The following is a 27,196-nucleotide window of genomic DNA, read 5'->3' as shown; positions in this document are numbered from 1 at the left end:
ACACTAGCTAGCTAGCTGGCAAAGCAAGTTCTACAAATATTCAATGACAGTGTTTTCTATGTTTGTTTGAACTATTTGTGGTTTATCAGTCTATTTCAGCTCTTTGGATGCTTGATAACTCAAGTCATACAAATACCCATGCTAGGAATTTTGCTTAAATGCTTCATTTTTAATCTGTCTTCTTTTATTTTCACTTCTTCAGGTTGATCATAATGTCTCATGTTGGCATTCTACGATGGCATTCTCCTAAAACTGAGAAAGATGCTAAAAGCTGGGAGAAGGCTTTGAATCGGGGTGGTAAATTCAAAATCTCTATGTCAACGAAAGTTTGCTCGAACCATTTTGCTGCTGGGTATTGTTCCGATATATGCAGAATACCGATGTTATATATGAAAGGTTATCAATCAAATCCGACGAAACGTTCACTACCAACTGAAAGATCTTCACTTTTACCACCACCTAAAGCACGGCAAGTTTTTCGTGATGGATCTGATGACTTGAATTTATGCGACGTACCATCACAAACACCTTTTTTGAACGGCCATGATTATGACAACGCCATAGATAATGAACAATGTTCTCGTAGTAAAATTTATGAAAATTGTGATTCGTGCACTTCGAAGCGAAACAAAACTGTTACCATTATACGTCAACAAATAAAAATTCAAGAATTGATAAATGAAAACAATGATTTAAAATCAGGTTTACATGTAAAAAAACCTTTTTCAATAGACGAAATCAAAAATGACGATAAAGCGATAAGCCTGTATACCGGACTGCAAAATTATGGTGTGTTTGAATGGTTATACAACCGTATAAAACCAAAAGCTGAGAAGCTCAGTTACTTCAAGGGAGAAACCTCTTATTCAAAAAGTAATTCGAACAGAAAAAAGACAGGACCAAAAAGGAAACTCAACACGAAAAGTGAACTATTTATGACCCTCATAAGGCTTCGGCTGGGGTTAGTAGAACGAGACCTGAGTTATCGTTTTGATGTTTCTCAAAGCACTGTGTCTCAAGTGCTTAGTACGTGGATTCCATTTTTATCCAGAGAACTTCAATGTTTGATATATTGGCCTTCCAGAGAAGAAAATAATGGATGCTACCCCAAGTGCTTCAAGGATTTTCCAAACACCATCGGCATTATAGATTGAACGGAAGGTGGACTAGAAAAACCTAGTTTAGCCAAAGCGCAAGCTCAAACGTATTCTTCATACAAATCTAAAAATACTTGGAAAAAACTGTTGTCGATCACACCTTGTGGAACAATTTCGTTCATTTCAAAATGCTATGGTGGGTGTGCTTCAGATTGGTATATAACAGAAACTTGTGGCATTCTTGAGAAAATTAACCCCGGTGACAACTTGATGGCAGATAAAGGTTTTAATATAAGTGATCTGTTGGTTGGAAGAGGATCAAAATTGATTATTCCTCCGTTCTTGAAGGATAAAATTCGTTTTACCAGAAAAAACTGCAATCGAACCTCTAATATAGCTAAGGCTAGAATACACGTGGAAAGGGCAATAGCTCGAATCAAAGACTTTCGTATACTCCAAGGTGCAATACCAGTTACAATGAAAGATTTATTGGATGATATTTTTGTCATTTGTGCTGCCATCACTAACTTAGCTCCACCTCTTGTGCCATTGTAAATGTTTTAACCTTAGGTATTTTCAAGAAAAAAAATTGTTAATATATTCCATTGTGTGATCTTTCACGTCCTACATTTGTTCACGTCCTACTTTCGTGGTTACAGAATTTTCAAACTTGTCTGAGAATCTTATTTTTTTCCTGGAAAATCTCAATCGATTCTCGAAATATGCAAAACTTTGATTCAGCTTGCGCTTGTCTTGTTTATATTTTATAAAGTCCCGTAATTCTCGTCCTAGTTTAAACCAATCAGAGCGCGACATTCATTTCTTTTAGACCAATCAGATAATACGGTAAGGCTCGGCGCCGTGGAAATCAAAACAACTCAGGCCGACTTCTCAAACTGCCGAGACATAATGTCTCGTATTATTTTTTATTCAGCCAATCAGGACAAGGCTTTTATATTTAAACCAATCATGACAGCGCGCAGTTCGATAACGAGAAATAAGTTGCGTAATATGATCTCAGCGAGAATCAACGACTGGAAGGTTAAGAATATAGAAAGGCTAACGCAAGGCGTTCACGGTAAAGTTCGGTCCATATGAGTAAATATAGGAATCATAAACTAAGTAAGAATCAAAAGGGGTTGAGGAAATAATGTCATAATATGTTCAGAGCTTTTTACTTCAAAATAAACAAAAAAATGATGTACAAGAAGTTTCTTTTCATGAGGTATTAGATAAAGCAATAGTAACATGATCAACAATATCTGCGACAGTCTCCTTCACTTCTTTCTCCACATGCAATGTATAGCATAAGTCTCTAGTATATATTTCAGGTAGTATCAACTCCTTATACACGACTGTGGCTTTTCGAACAGTCATATCATAAAACTCTTTGTCAAACATAATCCTTTCAACAAAACTGTCTTTCGTGGTGCAAAGAAAAAAATCACACCAGTTCCTTCCGGTTGCATGCATTTGGCACTGCATCTGATAAAAATATGTATGTTTACGTTTTAATTTAATATCTACGCCAACAATTTCCAAACATGAATCCTTCTTCGAGGCATACTCAGGTATATTCAATCTACGATGAGTCCAAGGACACTTAATTTCTAATAAGCCAGGATCATGACAACTACAACTAACTAATCCATCGGGGCTTGCACCAATAAATGGATATGCCATATCAATAAAAAATCCAGGTTCCATAACTTTGAAGTGTCGATGAGATTTTTTCATGTTCTTCTCGTATATCTTTCTGGCGACAGGTTCATTATTTATGCCCCATCGACATGCTTTCGATTGATATTTTGAATCATAGTAACCGCAAACTTTAGATATCAAAGTACGTGTTTTCTTGGGGTTTATAATATCAAAGTTATTATCAACTTTTATACAACAGTCTTTAAACTTTGATGCTGTGACACGATCACGTCGGTATTCAAACCATGATACATCCTTGCTTTGATTAGATGTAAGTTCTTGAACAAGAAGTTGCTGTGCAGGACTAATTTTCAAATGGCTAGTAAAATTTTCAAAGGATGTCGTACCAACTTTTTCAAAATTTTGTTGAACCGTCATAGGTGTTTCAACATGTTCTGTTTCTGAAATTTCTACAACATTCGATATAATTTCTCCATCCGCATTATCATGGTGACAACGTTTACGCATCAACTGTACGATGCCACAATTTCCATTCGTAACATCTGCTAATGCGTCAATATCTTTCTCGTAAAGTAAATCTGTACTACGAGCGTTCACATGTCTTGGATCATAATGAAATCTATTTTGTCCATAGCTTTCATTGGGACTTAAAATTTTTTCAGCTTTTGGTTTTTTTATTGTGATGTTATTTAATATATCAGGGACATGCAATTTTAGCTGCTTCTTGGACGGAACACTCCACTGCTGCTTCTTTGATGTACATGTTTGATTATGTCCCAGTCTCACTTCTCGCTCAATGTACCAAAGTAAACCACCAACATGTTTGCACACACCTGATACTCTAAAAAAAATTGATAATATTTCATATGCTTGAATTTTTTTTTCAACTATACCTGCAAAAAAAAATTGTATTTTGGCTCTACAATAACAGGTTACAAAATTGTTAAAATAAACGTACCCGGCAGTGCAACTACAATCACCAGTAATTACATCACCAAAATCTTTGTGCAAGCAAACCCACACAGAATAAGGATCTTTAGATAATTTCTGTTCTGGAAGACATGAACCACGTACAAAACAATAACGAATGTTCGGACTTATCATGTGTGTCATGACATTCGATACATGACCGGACTGTAACAACGAATTTCCTCCCTTGAAGGCTTTGCCAGCATTGTTTTTTTCTAAATACTCGGTAACATTGTTATTTAACGTATCAGGCAGATTTATGGGTGCTTCTACCCAATCATTTTTCAATGTAGTGGGATCGGGCAGTCTCATCAAACCATTCTCTAATAGCAGCTTAGCAGAAACGTCCCTCTTAATTTGTTCTTTCTCTTCCTGAATATTGGTTGCTGATACTGCAAGATTCAATTTATAAGCTCCGAAGGCATTTTCCACTAATCTGCATTTATTTCCAGTTCGGTTGATGTTTCTGTCTCCTAAAAATTCTTGTAGATGAGACATCGTCCATGTTTCAAAATCGGCTTTGCACATTCCTTCTTTTATGTCTGGGTATCTCAACGTAGGATCACGAGGTGTGCTTGCTGTTACCCCAGGAATGGGTTTTCGTATAGGCGACAAAAGTATAGCTGCTGAAGGAGCAGCAGCATCAGTGTCATCTTGATTTTCCTTCACCGTCATTGTTGATGAAAGCTGAATATAGTTTAATTTTTTCCAAGTTAAAATGACTGTTTCTAGAACTTTCTGTTTTTTGGCATTTGTCAATCCCTTTAACTTCCCACTAATCTTCAAAAACAACTTTAATTCAGACAACTTCCAAGCAGCGAAGTTACAAGCTACATCATGCCCAGCTTTCAAACCTTTCACACCAAACGTTTGTAGTAAAACATCGACAACATTTGTATCACCATCTAAGTTGAAAGTACTTTCATTTTTATTCAATTCCATCGATGTATTTATAGAAATCTCAGTAACACAGCTCTGCTCATATGAAAATCAATATTAAAATGGCTACTCTCACAGCGCTAGATAATGTTTATCCCCAGAACGATCCCAGAATGCTTTGCGCAGTTCAAATTTTACGGCAACTGCGATATCGTCTATAATACTATTTGTCTCAAAGGGGTTTACATTCATCGTAAGTATATGGACTCTTCTTTTCTTTAATTTTCATGTTGGAGTATTCAGCCCATTGATAGAATCTGTTACGGCGTCCTTATGGTTTAGAGACATCTGCAACAGCTTTATGGCGCCGTAGATTAGTGGTTATAGCTCTCGTACTCTCTGCGGGAGACCCAGGTTCGATTCCTATTCACGGCAATTCAACATGGGCAAATGAAGGTTACCATAGCCCTGGAGTAACCCATGTGAGAGTAATTGGGTAGATGGCTCCATGTGTGGGCCGTTGGATGTTGCCGGGAGTTGTCTAGTAGAGCGCGGGCCCTAATTAGGTCTGCGTAGCTCAAAACGAGCATTAAATACTCTAGGACTCTCCATCTAAGCCATGGCCCCTCCTGGAAATAATAGACAGAGTATATCCCTCGATATTAGTGAGGCTAGCCATGTTAAATATGCACATCTATCAATCTATCACCATTGACATCTATCAACATCATTGATGAGGAACAGAAATATTAGTGGTCCCAAGACACCTACGTGTGGTACACCAATTTGAAAAAGCACACAAAACACAGACTAAAATAAAAGTTTAGCAAAAGTGAGATGTTACTGCGACTGTTTCTTTAGAAAAAACAACATCAGCTTTGCCTGTCACAGACACACGGAACTGGTGTATTATTATATAGATCACTCCCTATTGTTATTTCAGCAAGGTGCCAAGTTGGATAAGGTTCATAAAGTGCTTAACAAAATGTATGGTCGTCATGACATACTTAAAAGATTTGCACTTAACTCTAGAGATTTCTTTAATCAGGTAGTGAAAGTCCACTGAATATATAAAAACGTAATATTACACCCTGGTTTAAGTGAAAGAAAGAGAGCTTAGTCACTGCAGATGACCCTTACAGGGACCTTAGTTAAGGTGAACCCGCTCAGCTTCTAAGTATATCAGCTAGTTCTGTGAAAGGGTTCGAAACTGCTGATATACTAGGTTGGATAGGATTGGGGGTGTTGATATAATTAAAGTGTTTTTAAAAAAATAAAAAATAAAAATAGTAAAAATAAAAAATTAATATATGTTCTCTTTTTCTGAATTGTGTTGCTTGAAATGTATGTTGTTGTATTGATAGTTAAGATTGTGACGGTTGGTAGCGCTCCGTTAGTTCGTTGGAAGTGTAGTTTGGCACTCTACACTAGAGCATAAACTGTGGGAGAGTTGTGCTAGGTTCATGTCTCTCAATACATTGCTGGATATTTCTACATGGTTATGTCATTTCGAACATTGTATTTTGGGATTAGTCTTTGCATTATCAGATATTTTTGCTGTGGCGGTTGGTTGCGCTCCGCAAATATTTGTTGGTGTAGTAGGTGGTGCTCTACACAAGTGCACAAAGTGTGGTAGGGTTTGTGTAATGTTAAGGTTTGATATGCTTTGTGGTTTATGATACAATGCTCATTTTAGTAATCTTAGGATAAGTTATTTATGTCTTGTTCACATATTCCATAATTTTGATAGTTATGTTAACAAAATTTTTTAACAGATGACTGTACCAGTCTTCATTATTACCCCAGTCAAAAATAAAACAAAATCAAATAAAAAATAAGCTACCAAGGGGGTTTGATCATACTTGGTCTTGTCTTTGGAGAGTGACGACTCCACTTATTACCCCGGTTAAAAAAAATATATATATTAGCAGGGGGGTTTGATCACACAAGATCTTGTCTTTGGAGAGTAACGACTCCGCTTATTACCTGAGTTAAAAACAAAGAATAGCACAGTTGAGCAGAAAGTGGTCAAAGTTTACTTTAGGAAGATAGGGATGTCTAGTTTCTGCTGATGACCGTCCGCGGACCACTTCGAAGTGACCCAGCTAGACATCCAGGGTACTTAGGTTCAGAAATATGGGTCGAAACCTATCTGCCCTTGGTTAAAGTTCTGTTCATCTTTTCAAATGTGTTGTGTCCTTTTTATTTTTTTATATTTTTTGAATTAATTCCTTGTAAAAAGGGAGAATTGTGCTTTTGGAGGCATTTTCTCTAGAGGAGTACAACCTCTAGCTTATTTCCAAAGACCAAACAGGTTGAGTTCATCATTGCGGTGACTTGCCACCTCTTTGTAAATTATTTTTTCTCGTTGTAAGTAAGGCAAAGGAAGGAGTCCATAACATTTTAAAAAAAGTAATTACCTAGGTACATAACCTCCACTTCTTATTTGAAAAATTTTGTTTCTAGGTAGCATCTACGATTAGCATCATCTTTAAAAAACACTAAAACTCCATAGCCGTTCCCCCCAAAACAACACGTTATCTCGCTAACTAAAAACAGTACTAGAGAATGACCATATTAAATTGCTGAATGGAACTGGTTTTCGACCGAAGTTTAATATTTTTGAAACCAAGGCCAGGTAGGTTTCGACCCATATTTCTGAACCTAAGTACCTTGGATGTCTAGCTGGGTCACCTCGAAGAGGTCCGCGGACGGTCATCAGCAGAAACTAGACATCCCTATCTTCCTAAAGTAAACTTTGACCACTTTCTGTTCAACCGTGCTATTCTTACTCTCCAAAGACAAGATCATGTGTGATCAAACCCCTTGCTAACTTAATTTTTATTTGATTTTGTTTTATTTTTGACTGGGGTAATAAGTGGAGTCGCCACTCTCCAAAGACAAGACTGAGTGTAGTCAAGCCGCCTTGCTGACTCATTCTGGTTAAAATATTCTTATCTCAGCTCTTCTAAAAAGAAAACATATGACTCGTGACTGTTAATAAGGCGGTCATCATAGAAAATTACTGCTCTATCATTGCAATGTATCCACCTGTGAACCATTTGATCGAAGGCTATGGTTCTGTAGTGACCATCATTTAAGTTGCCGCAATGGTTGATAATAGCCCTTAATTGAAAATTTTTACGAAATTTCACTTCTCCATCTACGGTAAAAGGTATGGAAAGGGTACCAGGGTAAGCAGTAATACGAAAGGCAATTTTGACACAAGGCCGTTGGCACTGGCAAAACGTTTTAGCGGTAAAATGAAATGGGAACCGCACGACATTACCTCTTTTTCAACTAGAGCAGTTTGTTGAGCGTTGCAAACATGGCAGAAGTAGGCATTGGTGTCTGACAACTCCTCGCTTTCAAAGAAATTATCTAAGGAAGATTGTAACGTAGGGTGAAGAGAAATTTGGATGCATGGTGCTATAACTTCTGAGGAGCTCGTAATATGACATGAATTGCAAGTGGTAGATGTCTTGATGCCAATACTAAAAAGACTTCCAAGAAATGGAAAGTCTAATGACAGACCAGGTAGGAGATATTCAAGAACCTCGGGGACGTCGTGCTGAGCAAAGATATTAAATACACTTCCCTTCGCAGCTGAGATATGATGTTTCATAGCACGCAAAAAATGGGAGGGATCAACTGGACTTCTGGAAATAGCCAAACTTTGAAGAACACCTACAAATGCTTCGCCTAACTTTGAGGTTGTTTTGCTGACAGAAATAGCTTCTTTAACTTTTGGAAGGTTATAAAAACATTGTAAGATTGAGTTTGCATAACATGTGTTTCCCAAGTTTTTTAGACCGCTATTCCTAAAATCAGGGTTAGATGGCAATGCGACTGTTGTTTTGGAAGACCTTGTAGCAAGTTTTTCAAGTTTTTTGATTTTACACGATTTTGTGTGACTTGCGGAAGATTTCTCAGGGTCTTTTGATTTCTTACATTCCATATTTGTGACAGAAACTACAGGAATGATTGGGGCCTTTTCAGGCTCAACCCAAGTGGTAGAATTTCGAGACATCCAGATGTAAAAAGAGGCACTCATGGAGGTAAAAGTTAGGAATTTTAATAAGGAACGTAAAGGCTTGTTAGGGAAACCAAAGCGACGAAAACAGGTCCTTACTGATTCTGAACAGAAACCCTTTGCACCCACTTCAATGGCAAAGAAATGCACGATCCATCCATTGTTTTTCATAGCATAAGAAAGTGAAGAATATTTTTTAAGATTTCGTTTGTGCCAATATTCCGTGTTCTCTTCCCATGGACAAGTCAGTTCTACCATAATTACAGTTTTGGAAAAACTGGATATTAATAACACGTCTGGGCGTAGTTGCGTTATTGCAATGTAAGGTTGAACAACTAAAACGGAATCTAAATCTGACAGTATTTTCCAAACGGAAGCCAGGTGAAGAAGGCCTGGACACTTTGTATGCCTCTTCTTAGATGGTGATTGACCGGCCGGAATGAAATTAATTTTGTTGCACTTGGAAACCCTAAGAGATTCATATGATACCAAAAACTCTTTTAATACCTTAACCAAAACTGTTAAAACCGAGTCATGCCGGTATGTGTATCTACCCTGCAAAAGAGAGGTCCTACAGGCACCCAATATGTGAGAGACATTTGAGGATGGTTTCTTGCACAGAATGCAACTTCCATCGCGACCGTACCCCGCCAGACCCGCCCCAGGCTTGACTGCGAAACGACGGGCAGCTACATGGTGACAGGCGGCACCTGTTACTTTGGGTGACCTTGTAACAGCTTTCGACGCAAGACAGATGTAAGCGTCAGCTGTCAGTGAAGGTAAGCATGTCACTGATGCGACGTGACACCATACGGTATTGTGGCACGGCTGCTGACACACGTTGCGTGGGCTGTTACTGTCTGATACATTGTAACTGCGAAACGACGGGCAGCTACATGGTGACAGGCGGCACCTGTTACTTTGGGTGACCTTGTAACAGCTTTCGACGCAAGACAGATGTAAGCGTCAGCTGTCAGTGAAGGTAAGCATGTCACTGACGCGACGTGACACCATACGGTATTGTGGCACGGCTGCTGACACACGTTGCGTGGGCTGTTACTGTCTGATACATTGTAACTGTGCGTGATCCACGGGAAACCCGTCGGTATTGTGTGTCAGCTGTTACTGTAGGAAACTCTACAAGTACGATGGTCTGTTACTTCTTCTTTTTTATCACAGCACGGTATTAGGAAAGTTTGCAACTGCGATGGTCTGTAACAACTTCTTGTTTTTTGTCACAGCACGGTGTTGTATTACAATCAGCGAAGTACTAAGTGTCACCTGTTGTATGTAAACTTTTAACTGTACTTAAATTATTGTTCCATTCAACAAAAAATGTGTACCTATTACTGTAATTTGTGTTTATTTTTCACTTCACAGTTAGTATTACTTAGAAGAAAACTTCTACTATCATTTAAGTGTGGAGGAGGAATATAATACTAATACGCGTAACAAATGCTTTTTCAATCAATTTTATTTATTTAATAATCTTGCGGTTTAAAAAATTTCAAAAATTTTGGTTTTATATTTTTTGAAAAATTTTCCACCGTACATTTATTAAACCACTTTTTTCTCTTAACAAAAAAGAAGTACTTATTTTTGTAATTAAACATTTACTTCCCTGGTAATATCACTTATCAGTACATTTAACGGTGTAATTATATTCTAGCTAAGTAATTATTTTTTACTTTAGAATATGGAAACAGCTTTATAGGTTTCTATTTATCGTTTGTTCTATAATAGCAATTTGTGGTAAAAATTTTTGTCAACCAATTTTATTGATTTAAAAATTTTGGCTTCACATCATTTTTAAAAATGTTCCGCTTTCCTTTAATAAAATATTCTTTCTTATTAACAATGAATAAGTACTTCTTTTGTAATTAATTTTTACTGCACTCCTGATATTACTCAAAAGCAAAATTTAAACGCTTGATTATATTTCCCTAACTAATCCTTTGTTATGGTTAAATTTACTCAAGAGTAAATTTAGGCGTGCATATTTGTTTGAAAAATTGTATAAAAAAACTTAAAAAAATAACTGAAATTAAATCATGTGGTATATATTTTGTAAGTAATCATTTTTGTTGTTAAAGTTATTAAATTGTGCATTTCAATATTCTTTGTACCATAGTAAACACAACAGTTATGGCTTCAAACCACGGTTATCCTTGCTACAGTATTTATGCTACAGACGTTGACGTTAATGAAAACATCGAAAAATTAAGCCAAAAGCGAGGTGAAGAATTTGTAAATAAGGAGCGATATAATGATATAATGAATTGTGAACATACAGCTGGTAAGTTTCTTTTAATAAAGACACTCATTTGCATTGCATACAACAATATTTGCAACAATTTTGTATTTAGATTCAAGAAAATGTGCAAAAATCGTAAATGATTTGACAATATGGATAGAAAAGAAGAGTTGGAATATGTGCGAAAGGTATAATTCATTCAATATATACAGAGCATAACTGTAAATACAGTATTTCTTAAATTTATTATGTCATCATAGTTGCCAGTCTCTGGTGAAATTAAAACTTGCAGCAAAGAAGATGAGCTACTGCTACGCGTTTTTAATATTGACGCTGGTACATATGTACGTCATTAATACGGATATCGACAACGCTCTTCTCCTCTCAGTTTAAAGGTATTTCCCTTGCAGTTTTAGAAACGTTTTTATTTAAATAACAAAAAAGACATAACCAATTAATTCATTGTATTATTTAGAATCGTACAGAAACAGTTTTAGAAAGGATTAATTTAATTCAAGACACGCAAAGAAAGCGGCGTCTCTTGCGTGTTTATTCGTTACTCATGGATTCTGATATATCCATGTACCGGTATTTATATTTGCTTTAACAAATTGACCAACAGACTTACACGTTAACAACACAAATAATTAGTATCTTCTGCTTTTAGTCACTTCGTTAAAGAATCCCAAGACAGAGAGAAACGCCGTCAGTTGGCGTACGTCTACCAAGAAAAATACTTGGAATGTGCATTGTGGCCTCTCTTATACTTTAGCAAAAATTGGTGCAAAAGTCACATATGGTAAATTCATTACGTTAAAGTCGATTTATTATCTCTTAATTTGAAAACCTTGTAATGCATTATCCTTATTACATTTATTAAGGCGGGGCGAACAGAAAGTCATGCAAAATTTCATTCAGGCTAAAACTTCTCTCGTCTATTGTGGACTACGGAAATGACTTCTTGCTGTTGCAGTACCAATTTGACAGATGGATCTTGTTGTTGTCGGAAACTGTTTCCGGTAAGTATTGCCACAATTCTCCAAAAGCTACTCTTTTCTATTACTAACACAGTTGTGCAAGAATTTATAATGCATTTAATTCCCATAAAGGTGCTTTCAACGTTGGCAAAAGATTTAACCTAAATCCAGGAAAATCATTAGAGCAAAAATGGTTTAGCTCATCTTTCTGGAAGAAACAGCATTTCTTTTTGATAGACGCTGTTAAACAATTTGGTTTCCCTAACCTTTTTATCACTATAAGTCCTTACGAATGGACGTTTCCGCCGGTAATATTTTTATGAACAAGAAAAATGTGTCACTTCACTGTCCATGAACTATTTGCCTTGCTTTTTTATTTTAGATGAAAGAATTACTCAAACGCTTTGCATTAAAAGCAAGTAGCAACCTTGATTGTGGTGCTGTCCATAATATGCATATCATGCACATTCTTGAACAACTAATACGTGGGTACATGTCTGGTAGCAATAATCAAAAGTGGAAGAATTCGCTTTTCTCCGGAGTGAAGTAAACTGTTTAACTCAAATTACATTTGACAAATTAAAAATTTGTAAATTATAATATCTAAGTCTTTGATCTCACTTTACTAGAAAAAAATTAACAATGTCAACACGTATTTCTACCGTTTTGAATGTCAAAAAAGGGGAACGATCCACTTGCATCTACTTGTTTGGATTCAAAACACTAAAGATTTAGCATTGGATCGGATTAAATGGACCATGGAATCAAAGAATCCATCCATAGGCTACCACGTATGTTTTAAAATTTCTTTATTCCAATAACTCATTCTTTATTTTCTCCAATTTAATGCTTTTATTAGTTCTTTCTTACTTTTTATTCCATCACTTTTGAATTTTCATTATAAGGTACAAAAGCTGCAAAAGTCAGATCAACGTGTTTTCCAATCGCGAGTGTCAAATTGCAAGAGCCACACTGATGACAGTGGGGTAATTCATTTGGAGCACGACGTTCTTGCTTTTGCAAACAAACTCAGAGCATATATAGATACCATTCTAGGAACATTAATGTGTCGTATGGATGTGCAGGTAATTATTATTCGTATGTGAATCACTACCCAAAAACCGTTATTAATATTACTTTTATATTAGATTTCTGACGGACATTTGATGTTGCTGAAATATGTGACAGGCTATGTTGCCAAATTTAAAGATTCCTTTCAATTAACAGGTAACTACTGAAATAATTACAAACACTAAAATATTTTTTCTTTCATCAAACATACTTACACTTCTTAATAGGAGAAAATGCTCGCAACGTTCCCGGTTTTACTTTGGTGTGTCAGTATCTGATGCAACTGCAATTAACGAAGTATTACAAAAATTCGCAAAAAAAAGCAATAACTGATATTAATGCGTATAGAGATATTACATTTTTTGCTGTATCAAAATTGCGGATATAGTTCTGCAGTGACATTTCTGTGCAATACTGCGGCCTTTGGAGATACTTTTGAATCACCGTATTTTCATTGGTATTCAACGGTTTTGGTATAACAAACGTCTTTGTTTTAGTAGGTGTCCAAGCAACCTTAAAATAAACATAGTTGCAAAGATTTTGAATGTTGCAAAGACATTGAATATTACAATAGACAATAATTGTCTATTGTAATATTCAATGTCTTTGCAACATTCAAAATCTTTGCAACTATGTTTATTTTAAGGTTGCTTGGACACCTACTAAAACAAAGACGTTTGTTATACCAAAACCGTTGAATACCAATGAAAATACGGTGATTCAAAAGTATCTCCAAAGGCCGCAGTATTGCACAGAAATGTCACTGCAGAACTATATCCGCAATTTTGATACAGCAAAAAATGTAATATCTCTATACGCATTAATATCAGTTATTGCTTTTTTTTGCGAATTTTTGTAATACTTCTTTATTTTTAGCCACCCCCACCATATAGGGATCAAAAACCAAGATTGGTGGCAACAATATACGCCTTAATATTTAACCCCGTTTACTTTTGGCAACATACGTTAATGTCAATGCCATTTCGAAACACGTCACCCTAGTGTACCTTAAGTCGCTACGTTTAAAGATATTAGCAATATTGATATAACAATTTTTATACAATTCCTCATTTAGGAGAAATAATAGTAAACGATAACGCTGAGGATACCGAATTTTCTATAGAAGATCTAACAGTAGATCAAAAGATGGTATTTTACTATGTTAAATCAATCTTATTGTCAATGGATCGCAGAAAAAATGTAAATCTTTCTTCATCTTGCATATAAAAATGTATCTTACCAGCATTTTGTTAACAATCTTATTTTCCGTACACAAGCTAATTCTGATATCGACAATGTTTCCCTCGACGAACAGTCAATGGATTCAAGCTTCATTGATGACGACAGCGATTGTGTTCAAAGTATTGATATTAATAACTACAATGAATCGGAAGATAGTATCGTCGAACCAGATGTTGATAGCGAATCTCCTTTAAATCGCAAAATTTTACTTTGTGGCAACCCAGGAACAGGTGCAAGCAACTTTACTTCTTAGAAATAACGAATACAATATTAGTACTTACTTTTTATTAACTTTTTAAAACAGGAAAATCGCATTTGGTAAAAACCATAATAGCATTTGCGATAGAAAACAAATATGACTTGCAAAACAATACATTCTGCCTTTTTAATACCAGTTGAAGATTCACCATGGGAAATTTGGCATATTAGTTGGTTCCAGCTTATTGTAGTGGATGAGGTAACTTGTTAATAGAAACAACTGCTATTAAATATAACTATACAATTAAATTAAATTCACTTATTTTTCTATTACACTTAGATTGGTCAAGTCAATTCTCACATAATCAAGCATATAATGAAAACCTTTGCACTTCCATCGAATCCTATTATAATTTTTCTAGGAGATGCGCATCAAAGTTTACCACTAATTACGGTTCAAGGAAAAACAAACTTTGATTCAAGCTTTTTCTCAAGTTTGATGACTCGTTTATTTAAAAAATTTGAACAACGAATATCAACTTTATATCCAAATAAACATTTACATTTCTATTCTGCTTTTCTTAGGTAATCGATAGCTCAGGAAAACGTCAAGTGTATTTCGTCGGTTCAAAAGTTATGTATTCTCATAAAATCTCCCGAATTCGGGAATACATTGCAGCATGTTTGCCTTTACCCATTGAGGGTGGGTAAACACAAACCTTGCTACGCTGTAATGGGTGCTTAGACTGTAAAGACAAGCACCCAGCTTCCCCAACACCTTTGCATACTCAACCACATAAGCATCTTTGGTAGTATAGAATTCCTCCAACTGCGTTATTGCATCCCGCACATCTATTTTTGCACCTTTATGTTTTGCATCAACAGTTTTTAAGGCATCTTGCACTGTGTCCAGGTATCGCGCAAAAGGTTTTATATACTTCGTCTTTAACTTTTGTCGCAAATCGCCAAAAGCGGTTATGTTGTTGTGCAGGGATGACGCTGATTCCGACAATGCCACGCTTGGTCTACACAAAAATTCACATGATTGAGTTTTCAATCGGGCTTTGAAAACGTCGTCCGAGAGAAAGTTCTCGTCATACGCCTTTCCGTAAGGACAAATGAAGTCCTTCAGGAACTGTTTATGATATCTAAAAAATTTAATAATAAAATGTATTTAATCATTCCAATGCATAAAAGCAACATACAACGTTATTATAATCACAACTTACCCTACGGCCAGATTCTCTTTATTTTTCGTCGGACCGTGTTTGAAAGACGGAGCGTATGATCTAAATAAATTTCATAATAGTTTTTTAATATGTCAACGATTCCATTACATAGTTTTATAATATTACATCATGTACATAAAAACACTTACTCTGACGCACTGTTCTTTTTCGAAGACATCTTTGAACAAAATTGAAACAAATGTGTTTTTGCCAGCAATGACACACGTAACTATACCGCATAATCTACAAAAGGAAGTTAGACATTGTGGCAGTGAAGGAATTGTTCTCCAAGATAAATCATTTTTCACAAAAGAGCACCATTTTGTCCAATTGCCTTGCAAATGCAACTGTACAGCTCTGGCATGGTAAATATCTTCTTCATTTTCTTTAATAATATTGGAAACAAGCTTTCGGTAAGCATAAGTGCCTTTTGGTGGTATATTTTTGTGGTCTAGGAGCCCTTAGCCAGCTCGACCAGTCTGATGCAAATCTAAAATCCTTTTGAAATAGAGTTGACTATCCACCAAAAGAACTGCATCACTAACTTTCCAATTTCCAGCTTCTGGTACGCACTTAGACACACAAGGGTCGACAGAATCTCTTTGTAACAGATGTCCACTGATTTTGGCAGATCTGACAACAGATGCAAGACTTTTCAGGGGAAGAGGACAAGGCGATGTCAAGGAATATAAGGAAATGTTGGAAATTGAATGATGTAGTTTTAACCATTTCCTAATGACAACAGAAAATCTTTGCTCTAGTTTTGTGATAGTAGATAGAGAAACTTCATAGATTAATAATGGCCAGCGGATTCTGGGAATTAACAGATGGTGTAAAAACCAAACCTTATGGACCCCTTTATGAAAGCACCTTTCTATAGCTATAAGTTTGTCTTCGGCATCATTTAGAAATTCTTGTATTGCAGCAGAATCAGACAAGGATGAGTTTATTGTTCTGCCTAAAAACCTAATTGGATTAGAATGAATGGATGGAATTTTTGCGCTGCCAACTGTAAAACGGTGAACTTTGGACGACTTTTACCTTATCAATAACAATGCTGTGTGATGTAGAAGGCCTAAACGACATGCCTACCCAATCAAGAGCTGTTGTACACCTGTTTAATAAATTTTGAGTACTTGGAATTGACGTGGACATTACGAATATATCATCCATAAAAGCTTTTATTGAGGGTTGGTCTGGGATTTTGTTTTATTACCTTCAGTATCAATAAGGGTGGGAGTAACAAAAACATATTCAATAATAACGTGTATAGCTGCAAGAAATAGTATAATGGAAAGTGTACAGCCGATAAAAATCCCCCTACAGTGTTGATGCCAACTGGATGGAGCAGAAGCCGAAAAAGACTTACTCCACAGGCTGTCGTAGTATAGCTGTATGAGCCCTATCCAGGATTCTGGTACACCATAGCGTCTGAGAGCCATAAAAATCAGCCTGTGTATGAGATTTGAGGTAAAGAGGATTCCCATTTAATCTTTAACAGGGGTTGCACCTGCAACAATTTCGGACATATTGAACTACAGAGTAAAAAGGTGTGATTATTTTTATCCAATCATATTAATGTTGAAAAAATCATTCATTGGATGGAATAAAATGGAATGTTGCAATCTCAGCCAATTACACAACGCAAAAAATATTATTGAGCGTTGCAAAGTGGTGAGATAGACGTTCAACCAATGAGATTTGGCTAATAATTCTTGGGGTCAAATGTCATTTTATTTGTTATGGAAAAAAAGGTATGAATACTGATGGGAGCAACTGCATTTGCATTCTACATTTAGCCGCCAAATCTGACAGTGCTTCATATTGCACATCGGTGAGTGTTTTATTGTCACGCTTTATTCTTCAATATTTTTTTACGTAAAATGATTTTTTTTTTCTTATAATTATCGGTATGTTTTCCCTCATTTAGAAATGTCTAATAAAAAAACCTCTAAAACAGCTGTGAACTTCTTGGACCAGTTAGCGAAAGATTTTATACGCGGTTATGGTCCTGCAACGAAGGAAGAAACGGGTTCTGATGGTGATTTTCGCAAAAAATTAAGGTCCTTCACATGCGAATGGCTGAATCGTCCTAACGTAGCGTTGTCAGAATTTGTCGAAACTGTTGAAACAAACTCTGAGACGATTGATGAAAACTTGCCGTTGCTGGCGGATAAAAAGTTAAATAACATTGTGAAAGGGCGCATATCTAAAGTCAAAGATTCGTTGCAACCATTTCATAGAGAATGTGAAGGAAACAAACCGTCATAGTCAAAATTGAAAAGTTACTTTGGCGGTAACAGGGGCTGCGCTGCCCGAAAAGGGTGAAGAAGTAACTCATTTCAAACACTTATTCACTAAAACAATGCACTAATGTCACAATGTGCTATAATTCTCTTTTCATATTTAGATATTCGATAAGTACTTAGATCTTGCGCTGAAGACTGGTGCAGCGCTGTTCTCCACAGCACTTCACCTAAAATGCGCTCGATTCGTCCATAGCAATTTACCCTTTGTTGCGGGGCAGGGTGGAGCAGGAAACAACCTTGAAGAATTATTATGATTTGTGCATTGACAAGTCACCAAGCACGTCTGCTTCATCTTCCTCCGCAACAAAATGGTCTTTATTGGCCATGCTTAATGACAAAGACGAGGAGGACAGCGTTGCAGCAGTTAAACAGCCGGAGGAAGAGTCAAAGAAAAAGAACGAAGGAGGGCGCGGATAAGCCGCAAGGGCGAGTTCGGGCGACTTTTCGAATAAAATTGACGGCTGTCCACCGAAACCGCCCGCGCTTTCACGAAATGCAATTCCTTGTAACATGCCAAGCGGACGATAGTTGGGAAGAAGGCACTTGAAGAGAAAGGAGTTAATAAAGTTTATCTACCACATAGTAAGTTTATTTTAATTTTTATATGCGGTGTTTTCGGGCGAATATTTAAATTTTTTTCAAAACGCCGAACTTGCCCGAAAACGCCCGCATTTTTTACTGCGTATGCGGTTTATCGTCACCCTCGTGATTCATCAAGGTAGCAAACCTTTCTAAGCCGTTATATTCCTCCTGTCCACAAGCTCTCATACTGTATGCTGATTCAACATTTATGTCAAAAACGTAGCTGCTTCTTGTAGAAGTGTAAAATCCATACTCAAAGTCACAACCTTTATTTCTTATGTACATCCTCTAATAGGTGGAGTGCCAGGCACGTGCTAAACACCAGAACAACTTGGACAAGTTAGAACTTTAAACAAAGAAAACATGATCCCTATGTCCACAAATCTGTAACCAGTAATTATATCTTCCTTTGTATTACGAGCATCTAAATCAACAACCTTTTTCTGGGGAGACAGTCGTATTCAAAGTGTCGTTATAACATTCACATTCCCATCCAATTTATACTATTATTATCTGTATATACAATATTTATACACGCCCATGAAATCCTTTTCTTTTTTTGAAGGTTTTTGTTCTATATTTCTTTCTACAAGTTCTCCCATGGTTGCATAAACTGTAGAAGAGGAAAATTGATAATCTCATGTTTATTGGCTCGTTCAATCATATTTTTACCCTCAACTGTCCACCTATTTAGGAAAATTTAGATCGTTGGACAACCTCGTACCCAAATCTAGCGTTTTTTGCCAAAAACATCCAGAGGAATATGAAAAGTTCTTGGGATTTATAGGCAAAAGTCCGTTGCTAAGGCGTTGCTAAATGAACATGTTATTACCCATTGTTATGTTTAAAATTGTTTTCTTCGCCATAAAAGGATTATTTTATAAAAGAACATATAAAATTTACAATAAAATACACGAAGCTTTTCGTAAATAAAACTTTACATCTTCAGGTAATTAATAATAATATTACTTACCATTGTTATGACTTTCTAAGAGCAGAAAACGATTGAGGAGGGATTAACCGTACCTTAAAATGTTTTTTCCAATTTTTGAAATTTGTTGAAAATTTAGGGGGATAACTCCTTACAAAGAAAACATACACTCCATCAATGTCTTGACATAGAAAGAAAAGACATTTTGTTGATAAAGAATGTATTACACCACAACAAGCTGTTCACAATACTCCAAATACTACTACTCCAAAAACTACCCCAGTTTTCAATATAAATAATACAATAAAAACACGATTACAAAATGTGACAAATACAACTCCAAAATTGAACAAAGCACTTCCTCGCATGAAAGTGGCCGCCAAGTCTATTTCAAGAAGTATAGACCATTGAGTGGGATAAAATTTATGACACGCCATTCACAAAAGTTCTGACTAAAATATCAAATTCAAAATTGAAGGAGAAGGAAAGCGAAACCAAAAAAAAAGAAATAAAACTGATATTAAAAAATCTTGGGAAAAGGAAAACTTGGATGCTGGGACATTCCGTGGTATACATTAGTCGAAAGAGTGCTATGCCTAAAGCCGGGCTAGCCTACATTTTGAGAAAAATCATCAGCCAATGCTAGAACCTTAAATGGTAACTTTAATTCATGCAAACTTCTATTTCGGATTTAAAATTTGGTTAACGAGGGTGCTGACTCGCAGGAACGCTGAAAATACTCCAGGGCTTTTGGTCTACTTCAGGGTTTTAATTCACAAAAGTTCTGACTATAATATCAAATTCAAAATTGAAGGAGAAGGAAAGCGAAACCAAAAAAAAAGAAATAAAACTGATATTAAAAAATCTTGGGAAAAGGAAAACTTGGATGCTGGGACATTCCGTGGTATACATTAGTCGAAAGAGTGCTATGCCTAAAGCCGGGCTAGCCTACATTTTGAGAAAAATCATCAGCCAATGCTAGAACCTTAAATGGTAACTTTAATTCATGCAAACTTCTATTTCGGATTTAAAATTTGGTTAACGAGGGTGCTGACTCGCAGGAACGCTGAAAATACTCCAGGGCTTTTGGTCTACTTCAGGGTTTTAATTTTTTGGTTGAAGCAAATCACCAATCTTTTATGCAGAAACAGGGAAGAAAACATTTCCCGCAAGGAAATAGTAAACATGATAAATGACATTATCAGATATTCAGACTTAGTCAATTTGTAACAGAAAGTTTTAATAGAAACAGAACCACCACGGACATCTTTTTGGATGTAGAGAAAGCCTTTGACAGAGTGTGGCATAGCGGACTCATCTGGAACCTTCAAAAAATGAATATCAACAAAAAAAACTCTGTTTTGGATAAAAAGTTTCCTAACAAATAGAGGAATCAGGATAGTAGTTGATGGGGTAGAAGGAATGGCATTCCATTTGAGCCCTATCTTATATAGATTATTTGTTAATTACCTCCCTATCCCAACAACCCAAGTGATCCAAACACAATTTGCGGATGACATTGCAATCTGGTTTTCCCATTCTCGGGGCGAAAAAGTCACGTGACAATTACGTAATTTTCCGGCAAAATTGTCTACCATCCACAGAATTTGGTAAAAGAAATTCCATGACTTTTCCATGACTTTTTTCTACATGATGAAAAACAACAAAATCGTGTCAAAATTTAAAGAACATATATATTCATACAGAATATTCATATAAAATCAGAACTTTAGAAAAAAATAGACTAGAAAAACAACAAATATCAACTAATATCCTATATGGAGTCTGTGAGCATTGACGTTACTTTTCTTTTTGAAGATCCTTAGTTAGCTTCTCCACAGCTTTATCTAGTTCGGCTATGTTAGCTTTCTTTTCGGTGACCTTCCTTCTTAAAGCATTTGCTTTAACTAAAAAGTCCATGTTCTCAGATTCCTCAGCTTTGTAGCAGAGTTTTTCAATATCCGTGTTCGGTGCATTGATGGATGAGATTAATCTTTTCTTATGGTTTTTAACATTGTTGATTTCTTTTCTTTTTTGGTCTTCCAGATGTGTTCCGCATCTTTGTCTGGCAGCTTTACAACTTTTCAACAGACCATTACTCAATTGATACTCATGCATATCCACAATGGATGATTGTAGGTGGTCATATACAACTCTTTCGCTAACAATAGATTTCTCTTGAAGATTCTCAATCAACATTTCTTTATTGATACTAAATCCCCGTTCAACAGCAGATTGGCTGTGTGATAATGTAAAGATCACTTTACAGATGGCCCATAACGCTTTTTGATCTTTGAAAGACGGCCTCTTGAAGAAATCTTGTCGTGACTCCTCATCAATACTAATCTTCATGACCCCTCATCAATACTAATCTTCATAAATACTGCTTGTATAATGAAAAATGAGTTAATATTTTAAAAAAATTTTTAATATAGAAGTAAACTCCATCTTCAGAGCATCAATTCCTGAATTTTTGTCTTAAACTATATGGATCATCAAAAATCCTTATTTAATTTGTTTGCGGGTGGGTTCGATTGCACGCATAATCAATAGGTGTAAAAATTTTAATACAGTGACTTGGCGAACAACGTCTTTCGCAGATTTAAGGAATAGAGTCATCAGTCAAGGATGAGAATGTCTAAGAGATGACACCCTTACTGAGATGAGGTGGACCCATAATTGAGCATGAAAGTCATGCATTTCATCGGTAAAGAGCAAGGTGAGAAATAAATCAAGGTATGCGGAGATACATACAATCTTTTTACAAACATGAGAAGCCAAGATGGGTTTTACGATACAGATCCCCAAAATGTCAAGATGGATATCAAGAATGTCTTCATGAGCATGTCATATAATGTTGGTATATCTATAGCTATTTTATTATTCCAGACTGTTAGTTAAATTTTCCATTTTCTAAACGGAACAAAATATTCATGCATGGAATTTTGAAAGTGTAATTATTCTTAAAATACCATTGCAAAACATTTTGTTTTAGACAAACCGTGCGCTGATCCATTCGTGGGAGAGAGACCTTTCTTGGGAAAGATGCTCCTAGTAATTGTGGACGCATATTCGAAGGTTATTTTGTGGCATTTTTTAGAAGGTTCAGAAGGAAGTTTAAAAATCAACTTTTTCAAAGTTTCTACTAAGTGGGTAAGTACAGAATGGTGTCTGAAGGTATATCTTCCCTGGGAAAAAGCAGTTTTACAAGCACCAAGAATGTGAGCAGAAGTGCAGATTTCTTTGTAACATAGGAAACAAGATTGTTGAGTAATGAAAGCAATTGATGAATCAAGCTTTTGAACTTGGAAATGATAAAATCGTCAGAAATAACAAATACAACAGTAAATATATGACAAAAAGGTTGAGTTCACAACATAAATAGTGGTGTTAGATTTTTCTACGTAACCTGCACAATCAGGCAGCAAGAAGCTCCACAACTAAAAAATATCGATGCTAATGTGTCGGTATTCACTATTCGAGATGGACCAAAAGTAAAAAGACTGCACTGTAAACTGTTAAAGAAATGCAACGACTTTTGTCCAACGCCGATGAAAACAACTATGCAACCAAAACAACAAACCACCGCCGAACCACAAAATTTAGAAGATAAATCAAGTGATGAGAAAGTCATTGCAATTGCTTGTTACAACCATCAACCTGTTAAAATAGTCGAAAAGCTATTAAAGACGACAGTTTAGATGAGGAGGAAGAAGCTGTAGATGTGGAAAATGACGAGAAAATCATTTCTCAAGAAGAAAGGGAGTAGCGAGAATGGCGTAGGACCACCACTATAAAGTTATGTAATGTATGAGGCTATAGAACTAGCAATAAAGAACTAAAGGCTTTTTTTAGATAGTAGTAACGGAAAGCCAGCTGATGTCTTTCGTTTCAACCTTGAAAGCCGAAATATAGGGACCTTGTCAATAATGTTACAAAATTTTGAGACAAAGTCCTGATCATGTGAATAAAAGTAATAGTTAAATGAACTTAATCCTTTCAAACAGAAGGGGTTCTCAACTGTAGAGTTTGATTTATTGAACATTTTTGTGTTAATTGAGCAAACCTTTTGTACTACCTGCAGGTAACCTGCTAATATTTTGCAAGTAAATTGTGGCTGAAGATTCAGTGTAAAAAATTTATTGCAAATCCAGAAAACTAACATCGACATCATTGTTAGGCGCAATTTAAAATATTTAAAATGGTAAATTTTCTTCCGTGTTTCCTAGCCATGGATTACCGGAAATTTGTCTTTCAGATAAGGGTCCGTCCGGCATTTATTAGTAAAGAATTCAAGGAATTTCTTCGAATGAATGGAACCAGACAGATTTTGTCAGCATCATATCATCCCGCAACAAATGGATTGGTCTAAAGTCTCCTTAACGTTAAACTGAATCGATTTTTTGTTCACATACCGAATAACTCCTTACACTACAACTGGTAAGAGTTTTGCCGAATTACTTATGAGAAGAATGAAAATTACAAAGGGCACGCACAATGATAAACTCGACCAGTTAAGTCTTCACTCTTAAATTCTAGAGATTTTGTTTCCTCAAAAGAATATGCTCATATAAAAGAACACAATTCTTTCTTTTTCCAAGGAGATGATTAGCACAAAAACTGAACAAACAAACAGACAGAGAGAGTAGGACAGGACTTCTGTAAAGGGTACAAAGGTTTCGACTCATATTCCTGAACCAAGGTACCCAAATGTCTAGTTGAGTCACCACAAAAGAGGTCTGCAAACAGTCTTCAGCAGGAACTAGACATTTCTTTCATCCATACCTTTTCATCTGTCCTACTCTGGACAATCTTGTGTGACTGGGGTAAGAAGTGGAGTCGTCACTCTCCAAATAAAAGACTGTGCTTTGTTTTTGACTAGGGTAATAAGTCGAGTAGAATAGTCAAACCCCCTTGCTGACATAAACCGGAAGTTGTGGTGTTGATTGCAATTTACCTAAGCTTTTCAAGGAAAAGGATGTAAGGTTGTACAACACTTAGCAAGCCTTGTTTGCAAGAGACCACTGCTCTGTCGTTGCGATAAAACCACTTATCATGCATTTGGTTATAAGCAACAGTGTATAGTGGCCATTGTTCAAATTTCCTGAGTGGTTAATTACAACCCTTAAGTTGTAGTGCTTGCGACAAGAGACTTCACTGTCTATGGTGATAGGTATAGAAACAGTGCTCGGGTAAGATGTGACAGGAGAACTAACCTTAGACACAAGACCTTTGTTATAGGCAAAGCATTTTAATTGCAGAACCAAAATTGAACTGAACTCTGCGACCTCTTCTTTAACTGTTGCAGTTTGGTAAATATTGCAGTAGTGACAGAAGTACGAGTTGACAACTGACAATTCTTCGCTCTCCAAAAAGTTATTTATTAAAGATTGTACAGTCGATGTCAAGGACAGTTGAAGAAATGGACTTACTTGCTCAGAGGTGCTAATATTAGACTGCGATTTTGTCTTGATTTACTGAGACCAAAACTTTGTAACCCCACAAACGTAAAGACCGATTGCGTTCGTTGTCCGCGAGAAGCTTTCAATGTTGGATGGAGCAAGACAAAAGTGTTACCACTCAAGATGAGTAAGTTCTAACTAATAGTGAATTATTTTTTTTAGATATGGTTGCGTAAAATTATGGCCGGATTTAGTTTTAAAAAAAATTGACCTTTCATGTACAGAGCAAATAAAACAGTTTTTTGACACACCACTGAACGCTTCTGGTGGCATAATTGGAAAAGGGTCGTCGGCAGTAGTGTTTAAACACACATTGCGAGAAAAGACTGCTGCTGTAAAAATGTTCCAACAGATGCTCTCAAAAAAAGCAATTTTAAAAGCAGCTAATGCCTCATTAAAGATAAAACACGATTTTAGTGAAGTTGCCGTTTTCAAGGATACGATACTTACTACTTTAACGAAAAACCCATTACTTGGCGCGTAAAGTAAAATAAAAATATTAAAATATTTTGAAATTTTAATATTAACTTTTGTGTAATCTCTGTTTCAGGCACAACATTGGCATATATTTCACCAGAGCTAATCAAAGGCGGTAATGAGGCATCAACAAATTCTTATATTTACGCCCTAGGCATAACATTGTTCGAAGTTGTAAAAGTAAGTTAAACTCACCATGGGACCGGGGCAAACACCTAACCTTAATAACTTAAAGGTGCTATATGGTGAAGAAGCAAATCAAATTAATTGCTTACTTTCAAATTGCTGGTCTCACAATTCAGATAAACCAAATGCAACACAAGCTCTAGAAGTGTTTCAAAGTAAGGTTGAAGATTCTGTTGTGGTAAGTAATGAAATTTAAAACACATTCTTTTCAATCAAAAAAAATTTCATCGTACTTGAAACACGGTACATGTTTTGCAAAAGAGACATAATTTCGAAATAAAAATTAAGTAGATTTGCTACACTGTGCATAGATTTTCATGGTGACTACTCAAAAAAAACTTTCAAATTCCAGGACATTCCAGGACATTTTACCTTTTTTTCCAGGACATTTTAAATTAAAATCCAGGACATTTCAGGACAAAATTGAAAAAAAATAAAAAATTCCAGAACAATCCAGGACAACAAATAAAGTAAAGTCATGTATTTCTTTGAGCTTAAAACTAAAAGCTGTAACAACATAAGAATTCAATCTCTGAACTAAAATAAACACTAGCTAGCCAAACAAAAATTAACCCCAATAACAAAATAGCAACGTAAGACTACAAAATACTTTTCAAATCAAACAATGGAATCCTTTCGAAGTATTAATGCTTGCTCCATCTGAACCAACTCGTCAAAATGTTCCTTCTTGGTGTTGGCTAACATTCGTAAATCGTTTGATCGTATAAGGATTTGAAAGTCAGCATTTGTGTGTGCTTTCAATGCCAATTCATCAGCATCTTTAATGAGAGTGTTTATACTGGTGTGGAGGAATTGTTTTTTCCTTTGCACATCTTCAATTTCAGTTGAAATAACCTTTCGTTTCAATGCTTTTCCAGAATCCACTTTTAACTTCTTCTTTTCATTATTAATTTCAACATAACGCGATCTTGCACACTTGACAGACTTAACTAATTCCCTTGTAATTGGAATGTTGTGTGCTCGCACTTCTTTTGCAATCATGTGATTGTGCAGAACACTTAATGATTTCAGCGAACATTCTGACTGGTTCTCTTTAATGAATTCTTTATTTGCTTTGAAGCCTCGTTCAATAGCAGATTGTCCGTGACTCAGCCAGAATACGAGCTTAAAAATACTCCATAAAGACTCAAAACCTTTTGTTTTTAGAAACTGGGCAAAGAATGTATCTAGCCTTTGATCAAACTTTTCAAATGAGAGAAACTTTTCCTGGTGTTCAGGTACAACATCATCAATGAGCTTTGAGAACCAACTTGAGTTTTGTAGGCATCAAGGGATCTTTAACTGCTTTTTGAAGAACTGCAAATGATTTCACATGTTCCGATATTCACTAGACCAGCTAGTTCATCAAGATCACGTTTTTCAGAAAATAAAGTAAGAAACTTTAGGTTGACATTTGGTCCATCTGAAGATATTTGCATAAGACTTTTTGGATCAAGAGATTTGGACCCATTCAAAAAAGTTTCGAGTATTTCCTCTGCATTTGCTCTGCATTTGCACCACCCATGAATTCAGAGTTCATGTACCTTGTTATGGAAATATCTTTCTCATTATCCCAATATCTGACCAAAATATCCATTTGTCCCTTTTGTAGTTTTTTGTTTAAACTTTCATCAAAGG

General features: G+C 35.9%; 2 protein-coding genes across 2 annotated transcripts; one reads left to right on the top strand and one right to left on the bottom strand.

The window, feature by feature from the left end:
* Positions 1 to 212: 212 nt before the first annotated feature.
* On the top strand, positions 213 to 2,195 carry LOC130629707 (uncharacterized). Its single transcript, XM_057443033.1, has 4 exons — positions 213 to 1,026; positions 1,162 to 1,648; positions 1,839 to 1,873; positions 2,032 to 2,195. Exons 1-4 carry the CDS (start codon positions 213 to 215, stop codon positions 2,193 to 2,195), a joined length of 1,500 nt encoding a protein of 499 aa, XP_057299016.1.
* A 120-nt stretch (positions 2,196 to 2,315) lies between these two features.
* Positions 2,316 to 4,767, bottom strand: LOC130629705 (uncharacterized). Its single transcript, XM_057443022.1, has 2 exons — positions 3,718 to 4,767; positions 2,316 to 3,600 (listed from the first exon to the last, which is right to left on the bottom strand). Exons 1-2 carry the CDS (start codon positions 4,668 to 4,670, stop codon positions 2,316 to 2,318), a joined length of 2,238 nt encoding a protein of 745 aa, XP_057299005.1. The 5' UTR covers positions 4,671 to 4,767.
* Between the last annotated feature and the right edge of the window lie 22,429 nt (positions 4,768 to 27,196).

Source organism: Hydractinia symbiolongicarpus, chromosome 1 (assembly GCF_029227915.1).
Source record: "Hydractinia symbiolongicarpus strain clone_291-10 chromosome 1, HSymV2.1, whole genome shotgun sequence".
NCBI classification, from domain to species: domain Eukaryota; kingdom Metazoa; phylum Cnidaria; class Hydrozoa; order Anthoathecata; family Hydractiniidae; genus Hydractinia; species Hydractinia symbiolongicarpus.
Note: the sequence above shows the minus strand (reverse complement) of the source record. Positions and strands in the feature narration are given on the sequence as shown.

Bases quoted from the DNA above. Each gene is read 5' to 3' on its own strand.
- LOC130629707 (XM_057443033.1), top strand. From the start codon at position 213: ATGTCTCATGTTGGCATTCTACGATGGCATTCTCCTAAAACTGAGAAA. The intron at 1,027-1,161 runs GTACGTGGATTC...ATTGAACGGAAG, and splicing joins CACTGTGTCTCAAGTGCTTA to GTGGACTAGAAAAACCTAGT. The intron at 1,649-1,838 runs GTAAATGTTTTA...ACTTTGATTCAG, and splicing joins GCTCCACCTCTTGTGCCATT to CTTGCGCTTGTCTTGTTTAT.
- LOC130629705 (XM_057443022.1), bottom strand. From the start codon at position 4,670: ATGGAATTGAATAAAAATGAAAGTACTTTCAACTTAGATGGTGATACA. The intron at 3,601-3,717 runs GTACGTTTATTT...AATTTTTTTTAG, and splicing joins GATTGTAGTTGCACTGCCGG to AGTATCAGGTGTGTGCAAAC.